The sequence below is a fragment of the Barbus barbus genome, assembly GCF_936440315.1.
Source record: "Barbus barbus genome assembly, chromosome: 50".
Taxonomy (NCBI): domain Eukaryota; kingdom Metazoa; phylum Chordata; class Actinopteri; order Cypriniformes; family Cyprinidae; genus Barbus; species Barbus barbus.
Window position 1 is genome coordinate 10,070,360 of NC_136728.1, and position 27,354 is coordinate 10,097,713.

Consider the following 27,354-nt stretch of genomic DNA (forward strand, 5'->3'; position numbering starts at 1 on the left):
TCACAAGTTCGATGGGAGTTTGGGGTGCAAGCTTGGAGTCCCAGGGGTGGACCTGTTACTAGATCCATGGGCTGGTGACCCACCTGAGGATCCAGTCTGAGTTATAGACAACTTGGAAGTTTGTCTTGATAGGACAAAGTGACCGGGTATTGAGCTAAATGGTTTCATAAGGGGAGGGGGCGACGGGAGCGGTGAGTAACCTGAAGCAGATCCTCTGTGATGGGATAAGTCCGGTGGTTGTGGTCCTCTTCCAACCGGCTTGGACTTTTCAGGTAGTCCTGGGGTGGGGAGAGACATGGAAATGTTGCTTAAGTCTTGGGAAGGTAGGTCAACTAGAGATCCACCCCTTTCTCTTGGTTGAGGTGGCGGTGGCAAGAGTGTCTGAGGGGTTAGGAGTGAGCTTTGAGATCCAGAGATGCTAGCAGGGTGGCTGTGCACGGACATTCTCATCTTCTCCACTGTAGGACTCTGGCATGTTGGGCTCCAGGCTGAAGGTGTGCTACATGGGGATGCATTTCCGGACCCATATTGTGCAAGGGAAGCAAGAGCAGATGGTTCTTGGGAAAGGTGGGAAAGAACATCAGACTGTAGACCAATCTGAGCGTGTTGAGACAGGACACTTGTTGGACTCTGGACTTGTTCAATTATGCTCCTGGGGCGGACAGGGGACTCTGTTATAGGAGACTGAGAGGCTGTCCTTGCAACTTTATTCAAATCTTGAATTGGTTTTGTTTGTTGAGGATTTGGCTTAGCTGAATGCAGTTGGGTCAGGATGGGACTTATTGAATGCGCAATCAAAGGAGTAAGGGTGGACGCAGGGGGAACTGCAAGCTGGACAGCCTCTCCTCCAATTGCTCCTTGTTGGAAGAACCCAGGAAGTGATGCGGCAATGCTGGGGAAAGAGGCCTGAGGAAGTTGTGGTTGAGAATGAAGCTGGGCAATACTGAAGTCTTTGGACCCATGGGAGGCAAGGGGTCTATGGGGGTAGAAGGAAGACTCTGTGATGTTGGAGGTGGTGGTGGTGACTGTTGTTGTGATGGTGGATGGCAGAGAGCTGGAGGATGGTGGCGGAGGTGTGGAGGTAGATGACCTCTCGGCCCTGAGTGTGTCCAGAATTGGGGTCTCTATACAAGAGCTGAACTGCGAGCTGGTTGAGGAGGAGCCACCAAATGCAGCAGCACTCGAAAGTGCAGTTGGGAACCTTTTTACATATCCTGGTTGGTCTTTTAGAGAGCCAAGCAGCGGGACAGGGGGTCGGAAGAGGGTATGGGGCAAATGGGGGTGGCGAGTTAGGGCAATGGCGACTGAAGTGGTGGCTGCCGCAGCTTGTAGAGGAGCCTGAATAAGAGGTGCCCATATGACGGGGGTGTGAGAAGATGGAGTCGGTGCTGGGTGAGGAGCTGAAGAAGATGTCTGCATGAGGTGGGCACAATGAGCCATATCCCTGTCATGCTGTACAATCTGCTGGATGATCTCATTTTCTTGGTAATTCAGAACTCCGGAATTGAGATCCCGTTGGACCTTGTGCTGGAGTACAGAGTTCCGTTTTCCTGTGAGGACATAAAAGGAAGACAGGAATGCATGGATAATAAACTCAAGAATGTATTTTGATTTAAGCTTTAAACATGTCAACACGTAAGGCTGGGAAAATTAACATGTTTGTTTGATTTTAAATGATGCTATTAAACAAATATTATTTAAATTATTAAAATATTAACCTTACATGCCTTATCAACATTAAAATCAAAACTGACCAAATTTACTGTCTTATTGTGAACTCTATATCTTATTGTGAACTACATAGAGTGGGGGAAAAATATTTGATCCCCTGCTGATTTTGTACGTTTGCCCACTGACAAAGAAATGATCAGTCTATAATTTTAATGGTTGGTTTATTTGAACAGTGAGAGCCAGAATAACAGCAAAAAAATCCAGAAAAACGTATTTAAAAAAGTTAAAAATTGATTTGCATTTTAATGAGTGAAATAAGTATTTGATCCCCTATCAATCAGCAAGATTTCTGGCTCCCAGGTGTCTTTTATACAGGTAACGAGCTGAGATTAGGAGCACTCTCTTAAAGGGAGTGCTCCTAATCTCAGTTTGTTACCTGTATAAAAGACACCTGTCCACAGAAGCAATCAATCAATCAGATTCCAAACTCTCCACCATGGCCAAGACCAAAGAGCTGTCCAAGGATGTCAGGGACAAGATTGTAGACCTACACAAGGCTGGAATGGGCTACAAGGCACGTCCTGATATTGCCGAGTTAGACGTGTTCCTGGGTCAACATATTTTGTTGACCCTGGAGCAACATTTTAATCCAAAAATATAATCTTAACCATATTCCTACACCTAAACCTAACCTTACCCATGAGTAATCCCTAAAATCAGAGGAACTGATAGATGAATTACACTGATGCACAGGCACCAAACACTGATTGTAATCCTAAACTTCACAAAAATTATAAACTGGTTCTTGAAATCTGATTGGTTAATCACAATGTTGTTCCAGGGTCAACAAAGATGTTGACCCAGGAACATGTCGCACTCAGCAATATCAGGTTGTGCGGCTACAAGACCATCGCCAAGCAGCTTGGTGAGAAGGTGACAACAGTTGGTGTGATTATTCTCAAATGGAAGAAACACAAAATAACTGTCAATCTCCCTCGGTCTGGTGCTCCATGCAAGATCTCACCTTGTGGAGTTTCAATGATCATGAGAGCGGTGAGGAATCAGCCCAGAACTACACGGGAGGATCTTGTCAATGATCTCAAGGCAGCTGGGACCATAATCACCAAGAAAACAATTGGTAACAAACTACACCGTGAAGGACTGAAATCCTGCAGCGCCTGCAAGGTCCCCCTGCTCAAGAAAGCACATGTACAGGATCGTCTGAAGTTTGCCAATGAACATCTGAATGATTCAGAGGAGAACTGGCTGAGAGTGTTGTGGTCAGATGAGACCAAAATCGAGCTCTTTGGCATCAACTCAACTCACCATGTTTGGAGGAGGAGGAATGCTGCCTATGACCCCAAGAACACAATCTCCACTGTCAAACATGGAGGTGGAAACATTATGCTTTGGGGGTGTTTTTCTGCTAAGGGGACAGAACAACTGCACCGCATCAAAGGGAAGATGGACGGGGCCATGTACCGTCGGGGCCAGGGCGCTGAAGTCAACCAGGGCATTGAAAATGTGTCGTGGATGGGTATTCCAGCATGAAAATGACCCAAAACACACGGCCAAGGCAACAAAGGAGTGGCTCAAGAAGAAGCTCATTAAGGTCCTGGAGTGGCCTAGTCGGTCTCCAGACCTTAATCCCATAGAACATCTGTGGAAGGAGCTGAAGGTTCGAGTTGCCAAACATCAGCCTCAAAACCTTAATGACTTGGAGAGGATCTGCAAAGAGGAGTGGGACAAAATCCCTCCTGAGGTGTGTGCAAACCTGGTGGCCAACTAAAAGAAACGTCTGACCTCTGTGATTGCCAACAAGGGTTTTGCCACCAAGTACTAAGTCATGTTTTGCGAAGGGGTCAAATACTTCTTTCACTCATTAAAATGCAAATCAATTTATAACTTTTTTTAAATGCGTTTTCTGAATTTTTCTTGTTGTTATTCTGTCTCTCACTGTTCAAATAAACCTACCATTAACATTATAGACTGATCATTTCTTTGTTAGTGGGCAAACGTACAAAATTAGGAGATACATTTGATGACAGTGAATGGTGGTCAAGATTTTGAAGCAAAATAAAGTGCGACCATCCATCATAAAAAGTGCTCCACACGGCTTTGGGGGGTTAATAAAGGCCTTCTAATGCAAACCGATGCATTTGTGTAAGAAAAATATCCATATTTAAAAGTTTATCAACTGTAACTGTTCCGCTAACTGTTGTACGCGCGTTCACAAGAGAGTGACGTTCCAGCGGATGACGTAGGTGTAAACTCCGAATATGATAGTCTTGCAAGAACCAAGTTTTGTTTACAGCAAAGGAAAACCATTCTCCTGGTTTATATCGAATCTTCTGACATTTTTCTTTACAAATCCTGGTTTTGTACTTCTAATTCGTGACTGCTGTTTTGTTTTTCACTCGTTTCCGTATTCGTCTCACCGGAGCTATGTTACGCCTATGTCATCTGGTGAGATCACTCTCTCGTGAAAACGTGTACGACAGTTAGCGGAAGGTAGAGATTATGGTTTATAAAGTTTTAAATATGGATGTTTTTCTTACACAAATGCATAGATTTGCTTCAGAAGGCCTTTATTAAACCCCTGGAGCCATGTGGAGCACTTCTTATGAAGGATTGATGCACTTTTTTGAGCTTCAAAATCTCGACCTTCATTCACTGCCATTATAAAACTTGGAAGAGCCAGGACATTTTTTAATATAACTCCGATTGTATTTGTCTGAAAGAAGAAATTCATATACACCTACGATGGCTTGAGGGTGAGCAAATCATGGGGTAATTAAAACATTTTCACAGCCGTTGTTTGATTAAGTTAACTAATAGACAACATTTTCTCATTAAATATACTGTTTCAGTTATAATACATCACATTATGAAAGTAAAAAGAGTTGCAAACTGCAATTTATGTTGATTTCAAACTTTAAAAAATTACAATAAAAGCAAAGGATAAGATGCGACCACATAAACTTAAACTCTCCACTCTTCAAGGACATCTCAGAGCAGCTGTGAAAAACATAAGCCTATTGAACTGACAGCTCTCACCTATGCGGTCAAGCCGATCGAGGGCTACAGTCTCAAAGGCGCGTCGCATCATGGGGTACTCCTCCAACACCTCGTTGAAATGGTCCACAGAGAGCGAGTACAGACGACAGTATGTGTCTGCTCTTACGCTGGCTGTTCTTCTGCCTCGAGTCAGCAAACAGATCTCTGTGGACATTTTGCAACATGAGCAAAGTGAAAGCCACATGGCAAGAACATGTATCTTACTCTTCTTGTAAGAGCAACAATACGGAAAGAACATGTACAATTTTACAAGTTTATATATGTACGTTTATGTATATAAATAATAAAATGAAGCGTAAATAAATGAATGTATGAATGGGTATACCCTAGTATCCAGCCCCTAACTGAGCATTAAACATAAATGTTTCTTCAGCCTAAATTTAGAGCACTCCAGCACTATTAATATGTGCATAAATTCACAATAGTGGGAACCATGAATTAAATATACTTGTTGTAAATGCAGTGACTTAGACTTTATATACTTTGAGGTTGCTTTTTTGAATGGTCTTTTTTTAATCTGTACCCAGAGCATTAAAATACCATTTTGACAGCTTAGAGTTGTGCTCAGCCATCATCTGTCCAGTCAGATCACAGAGTAAAAGCTCTATCTCAAATGCGGAGGAAATTTCTAAGCGACAGACAAGCAGGAGGTCTGAGGAGAGGACACAGGGGACTGTCAACACTAATGTGGTAATTGGGTGTTCCCAGTCAGTATCTCGCCTTCGCACCTAAGAAATACAGTTTTACTGTTTTCCCAAAAGTTCACTGACTAGTTCATACCATATTTTAACAGCTAAAGAAGTGAATTTGCATGATTCTCTGTACAACTTTATGGAAATTGTACAGTTAAAGCTGCTTTTTTCTTGCTTTAAGCATAAATCTAGTAATGTCTTATAACAAGCAATGACACTTACTTATTAATAAACCTAATTCAAATATTCTGATTTGAATTCTGATTGGATAACACATGTAGCATGTGCTCAGGTTCATTTTGGCAGTCAGACTGTCACAGAAACAAAGTTTTACTGCTCAAGACAGCTATTTCATTGATTGGTTAGGTAGTAAGAACATTTATTTAAAGGGATAGTTCACCCAAAAATGAAAATTCTGCCATTAATTACTCACCCTCATGTTGTTCCAAACCCGTAATACCTTCATCTTCATAACACAAATTAAGATATTTTTGATGACATTCGAGGGCTTTCTGACCCTCCATAGACAGAAACACAACTGATACGTTCAAGGCCCAGAAATGTAGTAAGGACATTTTTAAAATAGTCCTTCTTACTACCGATTAATGTAATAGCCATCTTAAACAGTAGAACTTTGGTTGTGTGACAGTCTTTAAGTGTTATATTTCAATTATAACAGGTTATAACGCTTTCGAAATTACTAAGATATTTTTTCATGCTTGCATGTGTGCAGCTGATATTAATGATAGGTACTGAAAAATAAAAACACTATGGGGATAAACAAGGTACTTTTGGACCTTCAAGAATCTGAAAGATAAAGTGGTGTTGTTTGGGAAAGACAGAGGTGTAGAGGAGGCTGTACAGATTATTCTCATTCTCTTTTTCTCTATGTCTAGTCGTCATGGCCAGAGTCATAAAGAACATGCTGCCAAGAACCACTCCATCAGAGCACACACACTCACTAGCACACATCCTGAGGTGGAATGGGGGGAGTAGGGTGGCGTGAGGGTTGGGGAAGATGGAGAAATACAAATAAAGTATCAATGACATGGTGCATAAAAATTCAAAGACAACATGGTTTTGAACACATTACCATAGTAATACCAATTGTTTTTTTTTTTTTTTACTTTATTATGAGGCTTTCCATTGCTATTCTTTCATATACCATTAAATATGAATCTCATATTCATATTTCATGGTGTATAAAAGTATAGCAATCATATAATGCCATGATATAGCTGCTGTGATTTCCTAGTAATTGGAATAACTGAATTACTCCAGTCTTCATTGTCACACGATCCTTCAGAAATCAGTCAGATATGCTGATTAGCAGCTCAAGAAACTTTTTTTTTGTTTATCAGTGCTGAAAACAGTTTTTCTGCTTAATATTTTTGTGGAAACTGTGAATTTTTTTTCAAGATTCTCTGGTAAATAGACAGTTCAGAAGAAGGGCAAGAATAGCATTTATTTGAAATATAAATGACTGTCTTTGCTGTAAATTTTGATCAATTGAATGCATCCTTGCTTCTTTAAAAATAAATCACACTGACCTCAAATTTTGAATGGCATATAAAATTTTGTGCACTGTTTCACATTCTATTTTTTTTAAAATAGGAAAATAGTGGACAGTATACAGCATATACTTTGCGGTGTGTAGTACTAGTATTGTTTTCTCATCTTAACCAGATTAACAAGAGAAAGAACAGATGACATATGGGGACTGGGTGAGCTCAGTACTAGGCCAGAATCCAGCCTGCTCCTCCTTTCTGCACTTTCACACAGGGTTTATGAGAAAAGAGATTATGAGCGGCTTGTTGAACATGTAATGACCTCAAACGAGCCTGGGCAGGAGGAAAGGTTTTTTTTGGGGGAAAATATGATGGCATTTTTTCTCTTGACTAAATCTGCAGCTCACTGATAGCACAAACTACTTAGTTGTGATCCCAGAATCACACAGGAGACAGTAATAGAGTTTATAATGGCAAAGAACGCCAGGAAAGAGCTAGCCTTGCATTCGGAGACCAGGTGGTGTATAATTTGTTTCAAAATATTTGCATCACCCTCATTTTCTTCAGAAAATTGAGCGTGTTGATTTGTTTGGTAGTCTCACTATTTGCATACAAGGTAAACTATAATGTGAATAAATTGTATTTTTGCCATTTAAAAGGCATTTAATAATGGACAACATATAAATTATGCCTTCATAAATGGCAAAATTAAAAACAGAAAATGTACAAGACAAAAAAAAAAAAAAAGAAAAGTAAATCTATGTGGATTCGTACAATGGTAATGAGAAAAACTGCTGTGAACAACCTCTGATGACAAGGCTCAACTCAAACTGTTATCTTCCCCTCCTTCCTCAATCTTGTGAGGGAAATTAATTTCATGAATGGTTAACTTATGCTGGGTGAGGAATTTCCCCAAGCTCCAAAAGCGTGGCCATTCACTGATTTGGTTCCCTGGGAGAACCAGCCGATAACACTGAAGAACATGGCGGTACCAGCCTGAACATTAAACACATAAAACCTCTCTAATAAAAACACAAACTTATTTGCTGCAACTTAAATGCCAATTCATCCGCATTAGCTTCTAAAAGAATCTGCCTTAAAGAATAATAAAAAAAGAATCAAATGAAAGCTGCATCAAACCATCCAATCCAACAATATCAGTGTTTTCTTACCTCCAAAGTAAGACCCATCTGAGATCTTTGTCTCTTTGCTACCTTTCGTCAGAACAGTTAGTACACCATGTTGGATGAAATACATCTTCTTGCCGACGGTCCCCTCTTTGATAATGTAATCTCCTGGCTGGAACACCTCGAAACGCAACTTGGTGAGCATGGAGGTCACAAAGTTGGGATCCGCGTTGGCGAACAACGGCATGGTAGCCACAAGCTTTCGACAGTTAAAACTGATGATTTCCTGTAAACGAAAAACGTCAACATACTGTAAGTGGACAGAACTGTTCGCTACGCAATGAATGTATACACTAACTGGCTTATATGTTACCACTAACCTCTCTGAGTGGTTCGTTCAGTTCTCCCAGAATGCTCTCCTCGTCGAACATCTTCCCCTGATAGCGATGCTCATAGTAATCATGAATCCTCTGCCGCATGTCTGCAGGAAGTTTGTGGAACGACATGTACTGCTCCACCTGCTTATACTGTACAAATGACATATACACTGTTATCAACCTGAATATTACATATTAATCTACATGTTCAGCAACAATAGTCAAAAAAATTCCAGAGGAATGTGGACCGAAATGTTCATGAGATTTCTATAATCATTTGAAACCATTTTTAAAGACCCTAGGGGGGATCAAATATGAAACCAAATTACATCAAGAAGATAGATAGATAGATAGATAGATAGATAGATAGATAGATAGATAGATAGATAGATAGATAGATAGATAGATAGATAGATAGATAGATAGATAGATAGATAGATAGATAGATAGATAGATAGATAGATAGATAGATAGATAGATCAAACAGAGAAATTCCAGTTTATCCTGTTCTTAGATTATCCAGTAGAATTTTAGGATTAATGCCAAATCAAAGACTGTTTCTAAACCAAATCTAAGAATCTAATTGTCACCTGACCCTTGTGCAAAAATAAAGAATGACCTAGTTTCCAAATAAAAAAATGTGTTCATTATCACAAAATAAATAAATTAAATGAACCTTTCTAACATCATAATTTGCATATGCACAATGGTACAAATAGGGTAATTATTCATTACTGTAGTAGTATATGTCAAAGTACTGTGATATTATATGATATATGACACCATCACCTTACAATGGAACTGTCTCTTCTTTTTTAAAGGATCACTTTCCATTATTTTTGTACTTGGAACAAAGAAGCTCTTAGTAATCATGTATGATTTTATAATTAGGTGTGAATAGGCTTTAAACCGTCCGTAGACCCTGAGGTGTTGTGTCTAACTACACAGCTACCGATAAATAAATATTGACTAAATGTCCTGTAAAACAATAGCTCGGTCAGTGTATCTGTCCGGCTCCATATTTACAGCAGCCTTCCCAGGCTCCATTTGCAAAGCTCGGCAGGATTTTCACATCAGTGGCCATCTCCCCATTTATCATTGTCTTTCTGTTTGTCCCGCTCTCCAAGCCTGTCTCTTTCACTTCAAGGAAGGACGTACAGTATTGATAGGGGTTTATTTTACCCACGATCCTACTGTACTGTCTCTTTGTTATTTCATTCGTGTCTCTGAAACCGGCAGAGAGCGTCTGCAGCACTGCGGCTCGGCGACGTTATGCCTCTGCTGTCCTTTCTAATAAACTTTGTTCTGTCACTAGCCATTTTGCTTTCTCTCTCCCGCTTCCATGGACTCCTGTCTCGGCTGTCGACGGTAGCCGGTTCCAATGTGCCCTTCACCACATGCTAATGTTCCTGCCATGTCAGCTGTGAACATCTCCTCGGTCTCTCTGAGTGGCTCTTCTATTATCATATTCAAGGGCAGGGGACAAAGCCAGCAGGAGGAGTTCAAACAACAGGAAATAATGTCACGCTATACAGTTAGGTTTCAACTGCGGAGCCCGGCGAGGGTGTGAAGTCGCTCGCCGAAATGCCAGCATAAGGCGAGCATGACTCATGGTGTCGGTAAAAAAAGTGTGTCATTGGGATTCGTCCTTTTGCTGGAAATGGATGCTGGTAATCGCATTGACACTGAGGAGAGTGGTGTGGAAGCCCAAATACAGCAGGTAATGAAATCGGCAGCTAAGTTAACAGGACAAATTGACAACTTCAGACATTTTTATCCCTGTTGAACTCTCCCTAAACAAATCTTTCTCTCTCTCTCTCCTTGTGTTTGTGTCTTCAAAACCCTCTCGAACAGATGTGGAGAGGAACTGTAAATTATGTACTGTGAAACCATAATCAAAAGCGTTGGCCTTCATGCATTCAGCTTTCAAGAAAACAAAACACTCGCTGCAAACACTGCATCGTTTTTAGAGGAAAGAGGAGGAAACCTCACATCAATACGCGCTTCTGTATCAACAATGCAAGTTGCCACGACAACCGCAGTCGGGCTGAATTTTTTAACACAGCAGAGGTCAAAGCACTTGTATTTTCTTCTCATAGAAAATGACAACAGTTCAATTACCACTCAAGCACACTTACAGACACGATAAAACCACGTATCGATCACTGCAGAGGTCAGAAACCTCCACGACTCGCAAACCGCCCAAAACTCACGAACCCTCATCGTTTTCCTTTTTCTCTTCGCTCGTCTGCATGCGACCCTGGTTTTTCTATTTTTAAACAGGACTTCAAAGGCGTTCTCGGATCTCGGAGTGAACAAATTTCGTCTGCTGGGAAATCTTTACAATGCTCAACAAAGTGGGAAACGGCAGCTGCCCACCCTCATTAAAATGATCTTTGCCTTAATTGCTGGCTTGCCAGTGAAGATTGTATTTTTGGGGTTTATCCACTAGTATATACGTTCTACAACTATAAAAGAAATATAGAAGACAGTTGTAACATTTTAACTACTACTAACCTACCTGTCATCATTTAGTTTAATAAACAGTTATATATTTAAAACTTAAATGCAAAATCAATATAATATAATAATACAATATGTACAAGTTTGAGGTTAGTAAGATATCTTTACAATAAATTAGTACTTTTATTAAGCAAGGTTCAGTAAATTATAATATTTAAATATTTATATTTCAAATAAATGCTGTTCTTCTGAACTTTCTGTTCATCAAAAAATCCTGAAAAAAATGTACTATGGTTTCCACAAAAATATTAGGCAAAACAAACATTTTTAACATTGATAATAATAATAAGAAATGTTTCAAATTATAATCATTTCTGAAGGATCATGCGACATTGAAGACTTAAGTCAATTTTGCACATTTTTAATTTTTACATTTTCAATCACAAATAAGTTACTTTAAATGATTATAATATTTCACAATATTACTGTTCTTACTATATTTTTTATCAGAAATACTTTATGACCCCCAATTGTACTTTATATATTACATTATACTACTTTTATATGTAAATATGTGCACATATACAAATGTAAATTATATAATTAATATTCATGTATTATAATTTATGCAACTGGATATTATTTAGCAATTAATTATTTAACAACATATAATATTACTAAATATTATATTTTAAGATTATATATATTACATATATATTTTTCCTTTTTTAAATAATTTTATATATATATTTTTTTTTTACTTCATAACTATGAACTAAGTAATTATAAATACTGTTACAATGGTCCCTGACTTCAGAGCCATGATAAAATGGTAATTTCCAGTAACACCATTAGCAACTTTTAACCATCAGATAAGATTGATAGGAAGTAGGTTACAAAGGCATTAAAATTTCAGACATCCCAAAATAAATCCTCAAATAATATTCCTCAATATTTGATGATAAAAGCACACATTTTACTGAGCAGAATATGTATCATCATTAGCTTAATTATGAGTGAAGAAATTTCCCCAAGCTCCCTCTCATTAGATTATTCTGTAATAAAACACAAAACACTTATTTTAACATCACAATGCATGAGAATATCCACACTTTAGCCTGATTTCATCACCTCCTCTTTTTTCACTAACCTTCTCCTGGTACTGTCTGCGTGAGGAGTCCAGTGACTGAATGAGGGCGGTGGCGTGGCCCACAAACATGGCATAGCAGGTTGCACCCACGATCATGCTGAGGATGGTCAGCCACACATCCGTCATGCCCACAGGAGGGTACATGCCATACCCGATACACAGCATGTGGCTCATAGCCTTAAACAGGGCGTAAGAGTACTGCTGACCCCATGTGTCATTCTGTGAGGACAGAGAGAAAGGGAGGGATACATGGAAAGAGAAAGCGGGGAAAAGATAAAGATAAAAAAGAACCCAAATTAAAGCATGAATATAATTACGAGCATGAAAGACGGCAATTGTGATAGAGAGCAAAAGAAATAGAAGAGACGGTAAAAGAGGGACAAAACGTGTTGTGAAGGGACAAAGGTAAGGACCAATGAGAGTGAGAGGAGAGAAAATAGCATCGCGAATGACAGAATGTGAGAGAAAGAGTGCGAGAGAGTGTTAGACTGGAAGAAAAGTGACAGTGTTTCTATATATTTCTGACAGGACTCAGACGGAGCCGGAGTAAAGGCCAGAGAGAGAGAGAAAGGGAAATATCACGTCCTTTAGCAGGAGGGTCATTACGAACTCTGCATGCGCTTTCTTGATATGAGAAGATGGAGGAAAGCAGAAGGTACTGTTTTACAAATGCTAATAAGCATAGTCACGGACAGTGTTCGTCTTTTTGTAAAATGAGTCACTCGGCCTGGCACTTTTGGGCCAAATACTTATCATGCAGGTCCAGGATATGATGCAGCTGGCCTAATTTCAATCAAAAATATTACTTTTACCAATATCAGTTCAATAGGTTTGCCCGTTTCACCCTCAGAGTAAAAAAATGTAAAAGTAATTACAACTTGGTATCTCACAATTGCAACGTTGTTTATAGTAATTGACTTTTTTTGTCATAATTCTGACTTTATATATTACAATGTGGCTTTCTGTCTCACAATTGGACTATTTTTCATAATTACAACAATTTCTTGTGATCACAAATTTGTTTCTCATAATTTCGACTTTGTTGTAATTTCAACTATTTCACAATGCAGCTTTATACTGTGACAAGTCACTTTATATCTCAATACTGCAACTTTTTCTTTTAATTTTTTTTTCTTTTAATTTACGACTTTGCATTGCCCAGTTGTGACTTTATATTTCATAATGACTTTTTATCTTGCTGTCGTGTTTCTCATAACGATAACTTTTCGACTCATATTTCTCATAACGATAACTTTTGCTTCTGTAAATTAAACTTCTCATAATTGTGACTTTATATTTCGCAATGTAACCCTATATTGCATAATCTGACTTTTTATCTGATAATTGCCACTTAATTTCTCAAATTTCTGACTTCATGCCATAATGCGGCTTTTTATCTTGAAATTTGACTTTATATTTCCCAATTGTATCTTCTGCCTTTGTTACTTGTAATTGTGACTTTATATCTCACAATTTGACTTTATAACTTGGAATTTGATCTCAAAATTACATATATTTCTTTTAACTCTGACTTTATATCTCCCAATTGTGATTCTATACTTTACAATGTGGCTTGCCATTGTAACTTTGTTACTTGTAATTGTGACTTTTGTTTCTTGTATTTACAATTTTATATTTCACAGTGTGATTTATATTTATATCGCAAAATCTGATTTTATATGTCATAATCTGTCTTTTTGTATACTGCAATTTGACTTAACATCTCAGAACTGCAACTAGTTCCTTTAACTCTGACTTTATATCTCTTCAATGTAATTCTTATAATTGCAACTTTATATTTACAATGTGGTTTATATCACAAAATCTGACAGCACATAATTTCCACTTCATGGTGTCATAATTGCGATTCATATCTTACAATTGGACTATATTTTACAATTGTGACTATTTCTTTTAATACCAACTTTATATCACAATGCAACTTTTATCTTGCCATTGTGCCTTTGTTTCTTGTAATTGTGACTCAAAATGACTCTTTAATTCTTACTGTAAACTTAATCTCATAACTTTTTTGAACTCTGAGGTGGAAACAGCTTGCTATAATTCAAAATGTTCCATCTGGGTCATTTATTCTGTTTTGTAGCAATATAAACAGCTATTCTATCTTGCTGCATTTATATTTTCAGGGGTTTTTTTTCAGAATAACCTGAAAATGTGGATGTTGGGGTTAATTAATCATTGGGAGCTGTGCCAATGGAAAATAAAGAGAAAACAGACACGGATCGGACCTCCAAACTTACCACCATTTTGTTTTTGGCCACCCAGCAGTCTGAAGGGAAATCCTGCAGCATGGGCACCAGAAACTGCAAGCATCCGTCCCAGTGGCACAGCAACAACATCATTCCAATGAGATTCACAATGCGCACCATGGCACTAGCCAGGTCATAGGTCATGTGAAAAATCTAAAAGGAAAAGAGGTCAGAGATGTGAACTAGAATATGCCGCTTTGGGTCACAATTAAGATTTAATCCTCACTCAGTTCTAGGCCACATTGTCCTTAAGCTGGTTTTTAGTAGCAAAACGTTGGGCTTGTGGAGTATTACATAAGGTACTGTATCTCTTCTGCTAATGTCACTAATAGTTCCTAGGAGATCAGTGGGAGGCCAAACAAGAGGCTGATGTTACCCACAATCCATAACGGCACCGATGTACCCCCCCCCCCCCCCCCCCCCCCCTCTCAGTGGAAAAAAAGGCGGCGTTCCCAAATAGCAGTAATTAAAGTGCGGAATCCAATAGATTTCCGTTAACTCGTAAGGTTGAGGGATCGAAGCAATTAAAGGGTCATGGTGCACGCTTTTAACTTTGCCATGGACAAACAATGGTTAGGTTGAGTAACACATTGCTGCCTGTAATCGTGGCTAATTGCTGCTTGATTTAGAAGCTGCTATTCTTTGGCAGAGCTCAAATTAAATCCACGTGATGGCAAAGCAGTCGCTGAGTTTCAGATACGACTGAGAAGTTAATGTGACCTTCTGTCTATAATTGATTTTAACAAGTAGGATGTGTTCTTGGATCAGCTCCATTGTTGGTCCTAGAACATCCTCACTGTTATCTGTTACCAATCATTTCCCTATGATTTTAGAGGTAATTAGAAGAACAGTCCATCCAAAATGAAATGTCTGCCAACGTGTGCATTTATTTTAGCTTGTTTCAAACCTAAAGGTGCCACATTGTCTTTTATGTTCACCAGTAAAAACTGCAATATTGTTTCTATTTGAATACATTTTCAAATGTAATTTATTCCTGTGATTGCAAAGCATCATTACTCCAGTCTTCAGTGTCCTTCAGAAATCATTCTGTTAAGTAGATTTGCTGCTCAAGAAACATTAATATTATCAAGTTTGAAAATGGTTTTTGCTGTTTAACCGTGATTCATTTATTTCAGGATTCTTTGATTAACAGAAAGTTCAAATGAACAGCATTTATTTGAAATAGAAGTCTTTTGTAACATTATAAATGTCTTTAATGTCACTTTTGGTCAATTTAATGCATCCTTGCTGAATAAAAACTTTAATTCCTTTCAAGAAAAACAATTCTACTGACCCAAACTTTTTAACATTAGTGTATACAATTAAATAAGCAATTTTTTCTTACTTCTATGGTGCTTTTATATTTTTTGTCATTTTAGACTACAATAGCCCAAATCCCCATTCCTCAGTAATTTCTGAAACAACACAAGGGTGAGTAAACGATGGCAGAATTTTCATTTTAAGTCTGGTTTATATGGTTTATATTACAGTTAGAAATGTGGTTATGAGGAATGAGTATATTTGTTTGACAGAAATATTGCTTCAGGACCACCAAAAGAAACCATGGGCAGCTCCATTATTGGTACAGGAATATCAAACAAGGTTCATATCACAGTTCATTTCCTTTTCAACATTCACATATTACAATCTAACGGTCTATAGAGGTGCATCTTACCTCCTCCCATTGGTGGATGTATCTAATGAGTCTGGACAATCTCAGCAGCCGAAGCAGACTGAGTATTTTAGTGAAACGCACAATCCTCAACGCTCGTGCTGTCTTGTAGAAGTCCGAGTCGATGCGTGTCTCCACAATGAGGAAGATGTAATCCACAGGGATGGAGGAGATGAAATCCACAGCAAACCAGCTCCGAAGATACTTCACCTTGATCTGCTGAGGGTCCAGAATGATTTCTGTGCTGTCTTCTTTGACGATCCCCGTGCGGAAGTTCAGCACCAGGTCAACCAGGAAGAACGTGTCAGAGACCACGTTAAAGACTATCCAGGCGGGGGTGTGTTCGTCTTTAAAGAAGGTGATGCCTACGGGGATGATGATCAGGTTGCCCACCATCAACAGGAGCATGATCAGGTCCCAGTAGAACCTGGACGACATAAAATGGACAAAGTGTTTATTTAATGCCTTTGGAACAGAAGAGTCTGCATGACCTTTGAAACCATTAACCAATAAAGGCAATTAAAGATAAATTACAATGAGGTGCTTCTTCTTAAAATTCTGTTTTACAGAGACCCATGTACAGAAATATTTTTAGCTGAACAGTTAGAAAACTGGATAATACATTTATTTATAGATATAATAATAGTAAATAATGAATATCAATAATAATTATTAATGACTAACTAATAATAGTAATAAATACTATAAATATATTTTTTATATCATAATATAATTATTATTATCATTATTAATTACAATTATTAATTAACATAATTAAATACATAAACATTACACATTTGTATTTTATGAAAACAATAGTAAATAATTAACATTATCACTAAATATATTTTTTAAAATTAATTATTTACCATATTATGTCTTGTTTTTAACTAAAACAAAGACTATTTAAAATCACTTTCAGTAATTGAGATAAAGCTGAAATGAAATAAAATATATAAAATTAGAAACTTAAAATATAACAATGAAAAACATAAATGAAGTGTTGCTTTTAACTAACTAAAATAAGTTCAAGTACTAAAATGACAAAAATTTAAACTTAATAAATTAAAATTAAATATATGTGTGTGTGTGTGTGTGTGAATGAAACAATGACAAATGTACATAACAAAATGACTAAAACTTAAACTAAAATGAAAGCTGAAGATATAAATCTATTTCAAAATATTACAAAATGGTATTATAGAATATAAATAATACTAAAATATACTTAATAAATAAAAAATACTTAAATGACAGAAATATCAAATTAAAATTCACATTATTATACTTCCTGAAACACCTTTTAAATCTATTTGTGTAAGGGTTCAAAAAGAAACAATGGCATATTTAAGACCAACCAGTTCTGAAGCTAAACTGATGCGCTAGCAACACCAAGGTCACGGGTTCAATTCCCAGGAAATATAATTGATAAGATGCATGCCTTACAAGCAGTTAGTAGCTTTGGATAAATGCGTCTGCCAAATGCATGAATGTAATCGTCTTCCATCATTTCCTCAAAATAAGTATTATGAAGTCTGTAATCAGAAACACTAATTCTTGAGAACGCTTCATGAGCTCAGCCCCTGACTGACGCTGGAAATGGCCGCCTGTCTGTTTGGGCTATTACTTCTCGTTTATGGATGAGTTCCCTGTTTGGTAATTGGATATGTTGTACGTATGTAAATGAAAGGGGCTGGAAGACATCCAGGAGACCTCTGGCAAGACCGCCATTTCATCAATAAAAGATCTGCTGGGTGAAACATTTACACAAAAACAAGCCGCCATAATTGCTGAACGCAGCATTAATTACCCGTTGGCCCTGACATACCAAAATGAGCCTTTTTTGGTTGTGTGAAACATTCAATAATGCTACTAATATTTCATGCTGCTTTACAGTATTTGCCTGGCTCTTTTCCCCACGTGCTACACCAAAATCTGAAGTTGTGGATTAGCCTTCTTCATTTATACCGTGGTAGAGAGCTTGTTGGTTACTAGATTCCAGTCCTTTGCTGCTGAGTTGTAATTAAGCAGAAATCGATCACACAGAGGGTTGATAAACCATCCAGCTCGGTATGGATTGAAAAGAGAGAACGAGGCTCTCAGCATTTCAGAGTTGTCCAGTGGGATTAAGTGTTGTTTGACACCACAGACAAGAAAAAAACACTCGATTCGATTTTAGGCCCTTATATTTGTGTATAAATAGGTCACTGTGTTTTCTTCACTAACAAATTGCTTCTGAAATGACTGCAGAAATAATAAAAAGCAGATTAACCATGATCTCACACAGTATTGGATCATGACTGAAGGTTACTGTTATCTGCAATCATATTAGCATAAACAACCATAAACATATGAAAAGAACTGGGCCATTCCATGTCAAATCAACCAGAGGTCCTCAGAGGCTAAAAAGTTTCATTTTGATATTTTGTTTCTGGTCAAAGAAATGCATAAATGAAGAATAAAGCCAAAATATTAAATGGCTTTGCATCAGAATCCAAGAATCTAATTCAAGAAGTAAAATCTCATAGGATATTGAGAGACAGTATCTTTAATAGTTCTTAAGTTACAGGCACGCAAACTTTGGGAAAAGACTATTTATGACACTCAAACATCTGTTCTTTGCAATTGTTTTGATAGAGAGAAACGAGATACATTCCAAGTTTAAACAATATTTCTTCATCAGCCATTCCTCTTTAACATTAAAAAGACTTCACTGTAAGCAAAGTGACCCACATTTGGTTTTTGACCACTGAATTTGTGAAAAATGTCATTTACTCATGAAGGCATCTCTGTTAAAATTCTCTGTTAAACCATATAGGGCCTTAAAAATGAAGAGTCCAAATGATAAATTGGTTAAGAACCAGTATCTAAAGGAATATTGACATACCTTTAATACTTTTTGAGTTAAAGCGCACAAACTCTGACTGATTTTACTAACAGACCTGTCAATCTCTGTGTAAAAATACAATAATGATGCTGCCATGGTCTTTCTAAAGTCATTTTTACCCCCCTGTAATTTGGCTTCAAATCTCAGGTGAAAATTGCCATTTGACCATTTCTACAAAATTGCTACAATTACTGGATTATTATTAACTAATACAAAATAGCTAAAACTAGCAAAACCAGCTAATTTAAAATAAATTAAATAAATGAAAGATGAGCCTTATGATATGTCCCACTCAAACTTACTGTAATACATCAGGAATAGAATCCAAATAATGCTAATATTATATTATATCTGCTTCTTTTCTGGCAAGTTAATACTCTAATCACATATATGTTAAATAACTACTTTTATATGTAATATAAAATCTGGGTTTAACCAAATGGAAAAAATACTACTTCTGCATTGCAGCGCTCTATTTTACATTGCTTGAAATGAGCTTTGGAGGAGATTAAACAAGAACAAACCATCTATAGGAAGTGTCACTAAATCTGCCAGATTATTTCCAGACAGTTTTCAGATTATAAAGGATTTGCCATTGACATTTACCCTTGGACAGATGCTCCAGTGGTCAAAGCAGGCAAAAGAATACATTTTACAGCAACATGTGCTGAACTGTTTGTACCATACTCTTATGCAAGGACTAAAGGCGGCACACTGATACCAAGAGAAGTTCAACAACTAAATAAATGTAGTGAATAATGAATTATTTCAATGAATAATTAAAATAAATAAATTAAGCAATATATATAATAATCAGTGCAGAAAATGAATGAAAACAACAACAATAAAACAGATTCTGTCTGGGCCTACCAATTATTTAGTAATCTAATCATATCACATCACATCACATCACAGCATTTTCTTGGTCCACTTAATCTCCGGATTATATTATAGCCTGTAAGCTTCCATCATATCTATATTAATGTCTATACTGTAAATGCAATATGGATATGCAACTGTCAACCCACTCTGTTACCAGAGCAGTAATTGTATTGAGAATAGCCAATATCTATCACATCAACCATAGTATCACTGTAACCACATTATAGACATTATTCTCTTCTCAATTCACATGATATATCATAAGAACATACACTAGGAACCACAATAGGCATTATTCAATATCATTTGCAATATAAAATGGACACCAGTGGGTAAGAACTTGAGAAAGCTTGGAAAAGTGAAGATAGTTCTGCAAAAAGGTATCTGGTTTGTGTGTAAATTGTGATTCCCCTTCATTTTGAAGTTGTGTGGATCTTTAACCACCCTATTTAGGCTAAAAATCAACTAACAGACGAGAGCCACTGTTAAATGACAGCAGAGGGAACACATTTCATCCAAACAAAAGCCTTTGCAATAATCAGCTTTCTGTTACAATCTGCCAAAAATACACTCTCTATTCTCCTTCTCTATCTGTTGCTGCTTAGCATATTATGAGTCCTAATTGTCTTTCCCAATCCCCATCCCTCCAATTGTGATGATCTCTCAGTGGAATCTGTGTCAACTCTACTCACCAGATCTAGCCATCATCCGAACGCTCTGCACCACAGCTCAACCAGTCGCTCTGGCCGCTCGAGTCCCCTGCAGAAAGCTAATGTGTTGGGTACATAATAATAGGTTTATGCAAGACTATTGCCATGATTCACTTGGGTGGCTGTCATGCCGCCGTCATGCAAAAGAATCAACTCAATTCAGAAGGCCTTAATGCTGTTTCTTTAACTATTGTCACTTTTGGCATTTTTGGCCTTTAGAAAGTGAACTCAACCAAGATCTACAACTATAGAGATGAAAGAAACAGGGCCCTCTGCTGCATTTCAAAAATATCACCGTATGACCACAAACTCTCAAACATCCGCTTTATCATGAGACACAATGCTATTATGAACCTATCAAATGAGTTTTCATTAAAAAATGTAAAAATAAAAACTGAAGAAGAACATTTAAAACATCTTCATCACTTTTACCAGAACTACTCAGACTAGCACACAGTTTAAAGCATGGGGAATAAAAGCATGTAGTTACTTTACTGTAGTTACTCCGTTATTCTTCAATCTTTGGGTTTCATCACTGTTTTCCATTTACAATACAATTACATAAGTCCCTTTCACACATACAGTCTTTACTGGTAAATTAGTGGTAAATTACAGTTAAGATATTACTGTATGTGTGAACAGGACCTTTTCAAAAATACCTGTAAATTTGTTCTGGTAATTTACCAGTAAGCTAAGTTGTAACATTACCTGTAAACTACTGGAATGATGCTGTGCGTGAACGCAGAACGAGATTACTGGTATGAGCAAGATCAGAATGCGCTAATGTAGGATGTCTACTCTGGGACAATCATAACATTTTGACGCATTTACTCCACGCTGTGTAGTTCAGTTTGAAGTCGTGTAATACAATGTCTCTGGACCTAAAGCACTGCAGGAATGTGTACGTTTGACACAAAAATGAAAACATCAACAAAAGCACTGATCGCGTATACCCCTCCGTGTTTACAGAAACAACGCCGGGAGGCACAGTCGTTAAGAGGTAATTTCTGATTAATGATGTTACAGAATTACCAGTATTTTTAAATGGATGTGTGTGTACCGTAGAAAAGACAGAATAGTGTTGCCTGTGTGAACAGCACATTTTTGTATTTACCGGTCAAATCGTTCCAGTGATTTACGGTAATTTACTGTTATTATTGTGTGATAGAGGGTCATAATATACGTGAAATATGTTCAGAAAAAAACAAACAATGTGAAGTGTTGTACACAGAAATCGCTATTCTGAACGCTGTGCGTTTTTGTATTTTTCTCTGTTTTGCACTCGCGTATTGTGTTCCTAGTGTGGAGAATCTAATGACGTAATACGTTTCTCCAGAACTCAACCAGTCACAATTCAGATTTTTATGAAGGACAAAAGCAATTTATTTATAATATTATGAAGAAATATTTCAAACAAATCCCAGTAAATAGGTGATATTCTAGTGTATTTGTGTCTGTATGATATTGTATGAATGCATGTTTGCGTGTGTTGGCTGACATTTTAATAATTTGTTAAAGTTATATTTATTTTAGTATAACTATCAGATTTCGTAGTTTTTTTTCTCTCTCTTCTAAATGAAAGCTTCAGATATCTTTTATGTAACTGTTATCAAAGCTGTTGTAAGATGCTGTTTTTTATTAATAAAAATTCAGATTTTATATAGACACTTTTAAACTGTAACAAAATGGATAAAAAAATCATAAACCATAAACACGTTTCTCCTAATATTCAGAAAAATATGTGACATTATTTTGTTACATATTTAAAATAGAACATCTGCTGTTATGTTTCATGATCCTTCAAAAGTTGTTATAAAATGGCTAAAATAAATTAAAACACAAATATATTAGTTTGACTAAAACTTGACCTCTAAGACACAAAAGTGCAAAACATTGAAGAAACACCTATTGATTAAGCATATCACAGAAATTCACATTCATTGAAGTAATACGTTTAGTCTATAATTTAATAAACAGGCTGATATGTTTGCTTACGCGACTCCACTGCTCTAAATGATAGACGGAAATGTTTAGCTCTGTGAGAGAGCACTGCTTTCATGTTCAGCTAATGGAGAAATGATGTGATGCACCATATTGTTTAGCAGAAAATTATGTTTCCTACTCTTTCCAAATGCGCTGCAGAACAGAGCTGCTCTTTGGTGATTCATTAAAAAAAGCACGTCTCTTTGCTTCCCTTATTCCAGAACCCCTTGAACACTGATGCTAACCTTCCACCCCCCTCTCAACAGCCTTCATCCACATTCTGACACTCTCTTCTCGTTTTCTGCATCAAACCAGGTGATGCAATCAGCAAATGGAAGTCCCTGCATCACCCATCCCCTTCCCTAACAGTGCTGAGGGGAGGAAGGTCAGAGAGCACGGGGAGAGAGGGATGAAGCAAGTGCAAGAGGAAGGAGACAAGGGCAAATGTGAAAATGACACCTGAAAATGCCAGACGACTAAGGATGGTAACTCTTGTGACAGGTGAAACTTTACAAATCACCTGCTGCTGTGGTCATTTGGTACTCAACAGGTCTAGATGCTTCCTGAAATAACATTCATTTTATATATAGTCACAAAACTGAAGTTTGAGTTAACAGATCCAGCATTTTGGATGGTTTTAGTAAAACTTTTGCCAGGAAATATTAAAGGGAAATATTCTAAGAAAATCTGTAAAAAAAAGAAAAAAAAAAGGGTCCAACGTACTGTGTTTGTATGAATATGAGTTTCCGTATTAATCTTTTTCTATATGAGTTTTACTCATATTTTGAATTACATATTGATTTGTCCTGTATATTAGGGGTGAATGAAATACAACAGATAATGTGCTGGCAGATTTAGCAGTATCTTTTCCATTTTTCTACACTGTAAAAATGATTATCAAAACAAATATTATTGGAGCATAAAAAATACAATTTTACTCTTTCTAGTTGAACATTTTCATGTTTTATTCACTGCCTTTTCTTTGTAATTAATTGTGATTTACTAACAATTTCTGAGTGAAAATTGTTCCATTTTTTTCAAGTGCACCGGGGAAAAAAACATTTTCACTAAGAAATAGCTAGTAAATTTGACAAGTAATTAAACATAATGACAAATAATTAAACAGAATTAAACAAGTGACACTGAATTAAATGTTAAAATTATTAGAAGAAAGACTGAAATTCTGAACCAGCTTCAGCAGATTTTTGAGTTTTCTCAACTTGTTGTTTTAAGTTTAAACAACAAAAAGTTGAGAAACGCCTACAAAAATAAGTTGAGAGAACTCAAAAATCTACTGAAGTTGGTACTGAATCTTTATTGATGTTGGCTCACTTGGCACACGCATCATTTGGCTTAAAACTAAATTGTAAATATAAGACCATTTATAGGGGTATTCACTATAAACCATCATTTATTTTCAAGCTTAAGCATGCACGACATTCTGGCGAAAGTGAAACTAACAGCTTATGCGCTATGTTCTGTACTTGTCCCTCTCATTCTGCACCAGTACAAATACGTGCGCACGTTGAAATTATTCAGACCGAGTCTGGGAAAAAACTGAAGTTCAGGTTTGCATGAACCTGGTTTCCAGCATGCCCAGGAGACTACAGGCTGTCATTAAGGCTAAGGGTGGCCCGACAGAGTATTGATAGTGTAAATATTGTCATACTAACAGCTGTCTGAATCATTTCTGGTTGATTGTAATCCATTATGTATCAAAGTTATCTGACATTATCAAGCTGAATTTGTTCAGACACAGTTTTACTCTGAGTTCTTGTCATATTTTATTACCATTTTCTAAACTATAGCGAATAAACCGTGATAATGTGAGAAATTTTAAAGGTGTTTGAAAATTTTTTGGTTTGACTGTATTTATTTGATAAATGAAGTTAACCAATTAACATTATACATACTCTTTTGGTTTCTGTACCCAATATTTTAAAAATGTACAAATGCAATGAAAATATCAGTATCGGTACTCGGTATCGGCAAGTACCAAAAATAAAAGTATCATATCGGGTAAGTACTTGAAAAAGCGGTATCGGTGCATCCCTAGTTGGTTTCCTTAAAATTTTAAGTTGGCTCAACTTTTATTTTTATTTTTTTTTATTTTTTAACAGTGTAGTTCAAACAAACAAACAAACAAACAAACAAAACAAAAAAGAAAATTCTGTCATCATTTACTCATCCTTATGTCATTTCAAACCTGTGTGACTTCATTTTATATGTGGAACAAACAAACAAAGAAACAAAAAAAAGATCTTTTGAAAATATATTTGGTTGTTTTTTTGCCAAATACAGTGGAAGTCAATGGGGTCCAAACAAAACACAAAAATGATTTCATTGGGACCCCATTGACTTTCACTGAATGGACAAATGCAGTTATTTCAAATATCTTCTGTGAAGAAAGAAAGTCATACAGGTGACCTGAGGGTGAGTGAATGATGACAGAATGGTGTTGATTCAACATTGTCCTCCTTTGCACTGTATGACCCTGATCTCACATCATTTATTTCGACTGATATCCAAAACAATGTGCCAATCTCTCATTAGAAGCACATAGTCCTGACTGTGTGAAGGCCATGTGGTCCATTTCAGCTACCTGACTGTTAGTACTGCCCCCTCCAACTCGGACCAGAGTGCCATTAAATAAATTGTGTTGTCGTAATCCTCTCTGATGTTTGCTCCCAATAATGCCCGTCATCATGTTAACCCATTTTGATCACCCTATTTCCCAGCCTGTGCAAAAACGGACAGCTCTGTTTGAGTGAAAACATGAGAACAGGGGCTAAATATGATTGTGTGACTTATTTCTATGCAGTAAAGCGAGAGATTACGCTTGACTTTTGTGGCTGGTGCAGTGAAAGTTTCAACCAATGAATGTAAAACAGTCACAGAAACTCCTAGACAGCTGGCGTTGGTGACACTGTTTGCCCTTGCAATTTGTGGATGGTATCAATGTCATTCACATAGGAAAGAGGTGATATGACCAGGTGAGGTTAGGGAATGCAACAGCACGGGCCTGATTTTAATATCCTCAGCAAACTCAAGGACACAGAGAAAAAAACGTTTTTAAAAACAAAACCATGAAAAGAAAAAAAATGGGCTGTACTTAATCTGCTCAGACATGTGAGCAAAGCATAGAATCATTTAATGTTGGAGAGCTCCTTACTGGAGGCCTGATGGCAGTGGGAACATTTGCATAGCCGATAATTAGACATGGGATTACCTGAAGTCACTGTATGGGTGAATGATCCAAAAGCCTGCAGATTTGACCCGTTCCTGCTCGCGCTCCACCGCCTTCTCGCTCCCGAACATTCGAAGCGAGAACTTGTTGACCCCCGGTTGAAGCATCGCGCCAAACTGCCTGTGCATAAAGCCCGTCTGGTACAGCCGTTCATCGTCAGGCATGATTTGATCGATACCTTCCAACTTTACGAAACTCGACTGTTCTTCAGAGGGCGCCTGTTGTGCCCCGTCGCCGCGGTCGCCCTGCGCGCCCTGGCTCTCTCCAGGTCCGGGTTGCTCCAAGGGACCGTCGTCCTCGGGGCTCGCATCCCCGATGAGGCACCTCTGCTCCGCCAAATCCGCATCTGGGGCATGCCGACTGGTGATGGAAGAGAGGCTGCCTCTGAATCTCCGGCAGTCGCCGTTCACGTTGGTTCTGAAGGGTCTCCCCACATCGGTCTCCGCGTCTCCGCTCTTGGCCTCGCTGACACCTTTAGAGCTCCCCGTGGAGGAGGGTGAGGGAAGATGCTTCATCTTGACACTTTTCCTCCGAGTGTCCTTGTCGCTGTCTTCGCCGTCTCGAGTCATAGCACCCTTGTGTCCAAATTGATGTGGCAAGCTATAGAGCCGTTTGCGCATGGAAGAATGCACCCTATCCATTGTGATCGACCACCTTAACGGAACAAATGACAGTCGGTATCATCTGAGAGGAGACGCAGGCAGGAAAATAGGTCGTCAAAAATATGAATGCACAAATATGCATCTGTAATACTAGACACCGAGCGCGCGCACTGGATGCGGGAAGACGGAGGGACGTGTCTGAATGGGAAACAATTTGACGCGTGTCTCAATAACAAATCATTGCACCCTCCTTTCCAAACTACTCTCAAACAGCACTTACGAAGCCCCCGGCCATTGACACATCAGTAATCCAATGTGCAAAAGATGTCCAGATCAGTTGTGGTAACATGCGTGGGGATGGATAATCTATTACGTTGCCATAGAAGCTCAGACAGCAAATAAGCACGCACCACCTAAACCAACTGTTAGGGGTGTAGCAAAAAAAAAAAAAAAAAAAAAAAAAAATGTGACATGACATTACCTGTTTTCACCAAATGATTTGCCCAATAATAACATAAACATTCCTGAATGGTAAAAGTAGCGTTTACGTCATTCGTTCTATTACGTCATGACGCCTTATGGAAAAGAATCGGTATTGTTCCATAACAGCTGGGTATTGTTTATCAGTTGGCTTGACATGGTTCAGACTATCAGGGTGCGAGGAAGTCAAAAGAAATACAAGTATGTATGCTATTCGTTCTACATAAGGACTCACGCATTTCAACAGCGTTCTCAAACGTTTCTGTAAACGTAAAAGTTGAAATCGCGTTCGCTGGAGAACGTAACCATAGCAACAGTTCGCAGTTTGAACGCTGATCAGATTTAGAATCAGTAAAGCGGCAAAACATGTGACTTTATTCACAAAACACAATAAAATAAACTAATTAAAATGGTAATTGAAGGTTATCTGGGACGCCAGAATTTGGGGTCGCGCGAGATTTGAAACGAAATACCTGGTTCGGAAATTTTAGCCTTTCTGAAGGTCAGTTAATAATTCGCACACTGCTTCTTAGTAGACTAATTTATTATTCGGTT

The 27,354-nt window shown here is 37.6% G+C and overlaps 1 protein-coding gene across 1 annotated transcript; it reads right to left on the bottom strand.

Annotated features, from left to right (window-relative positions):
* On the bottom strand, positions 1-26,358 carry hcn4l (hyperpolarization activated cyclic nucleotide-gated potassium channel 4l; the record flags this gene model as incomplete). Its single annotated transcript, XM_079414175.1, has 8 exons — positions 1-1,550; positions 4,729-4,893; positions 8,122-8,362; positions 8,457-8,603; positions 12,067-12,285; positions 14,328-14,489; positions 16,012-16,435; positions 25,700-26,358. 8 exons carry the CDS (start codon positions 26,356-26,358, stop codon positions 1-3), a joined length of 3,567 nt encoding a protein of 1,188 aa, XP_079270301.1.
* Between the last annotated feature and the right edge of the window lie 996 nt (positions 26,359-27,354).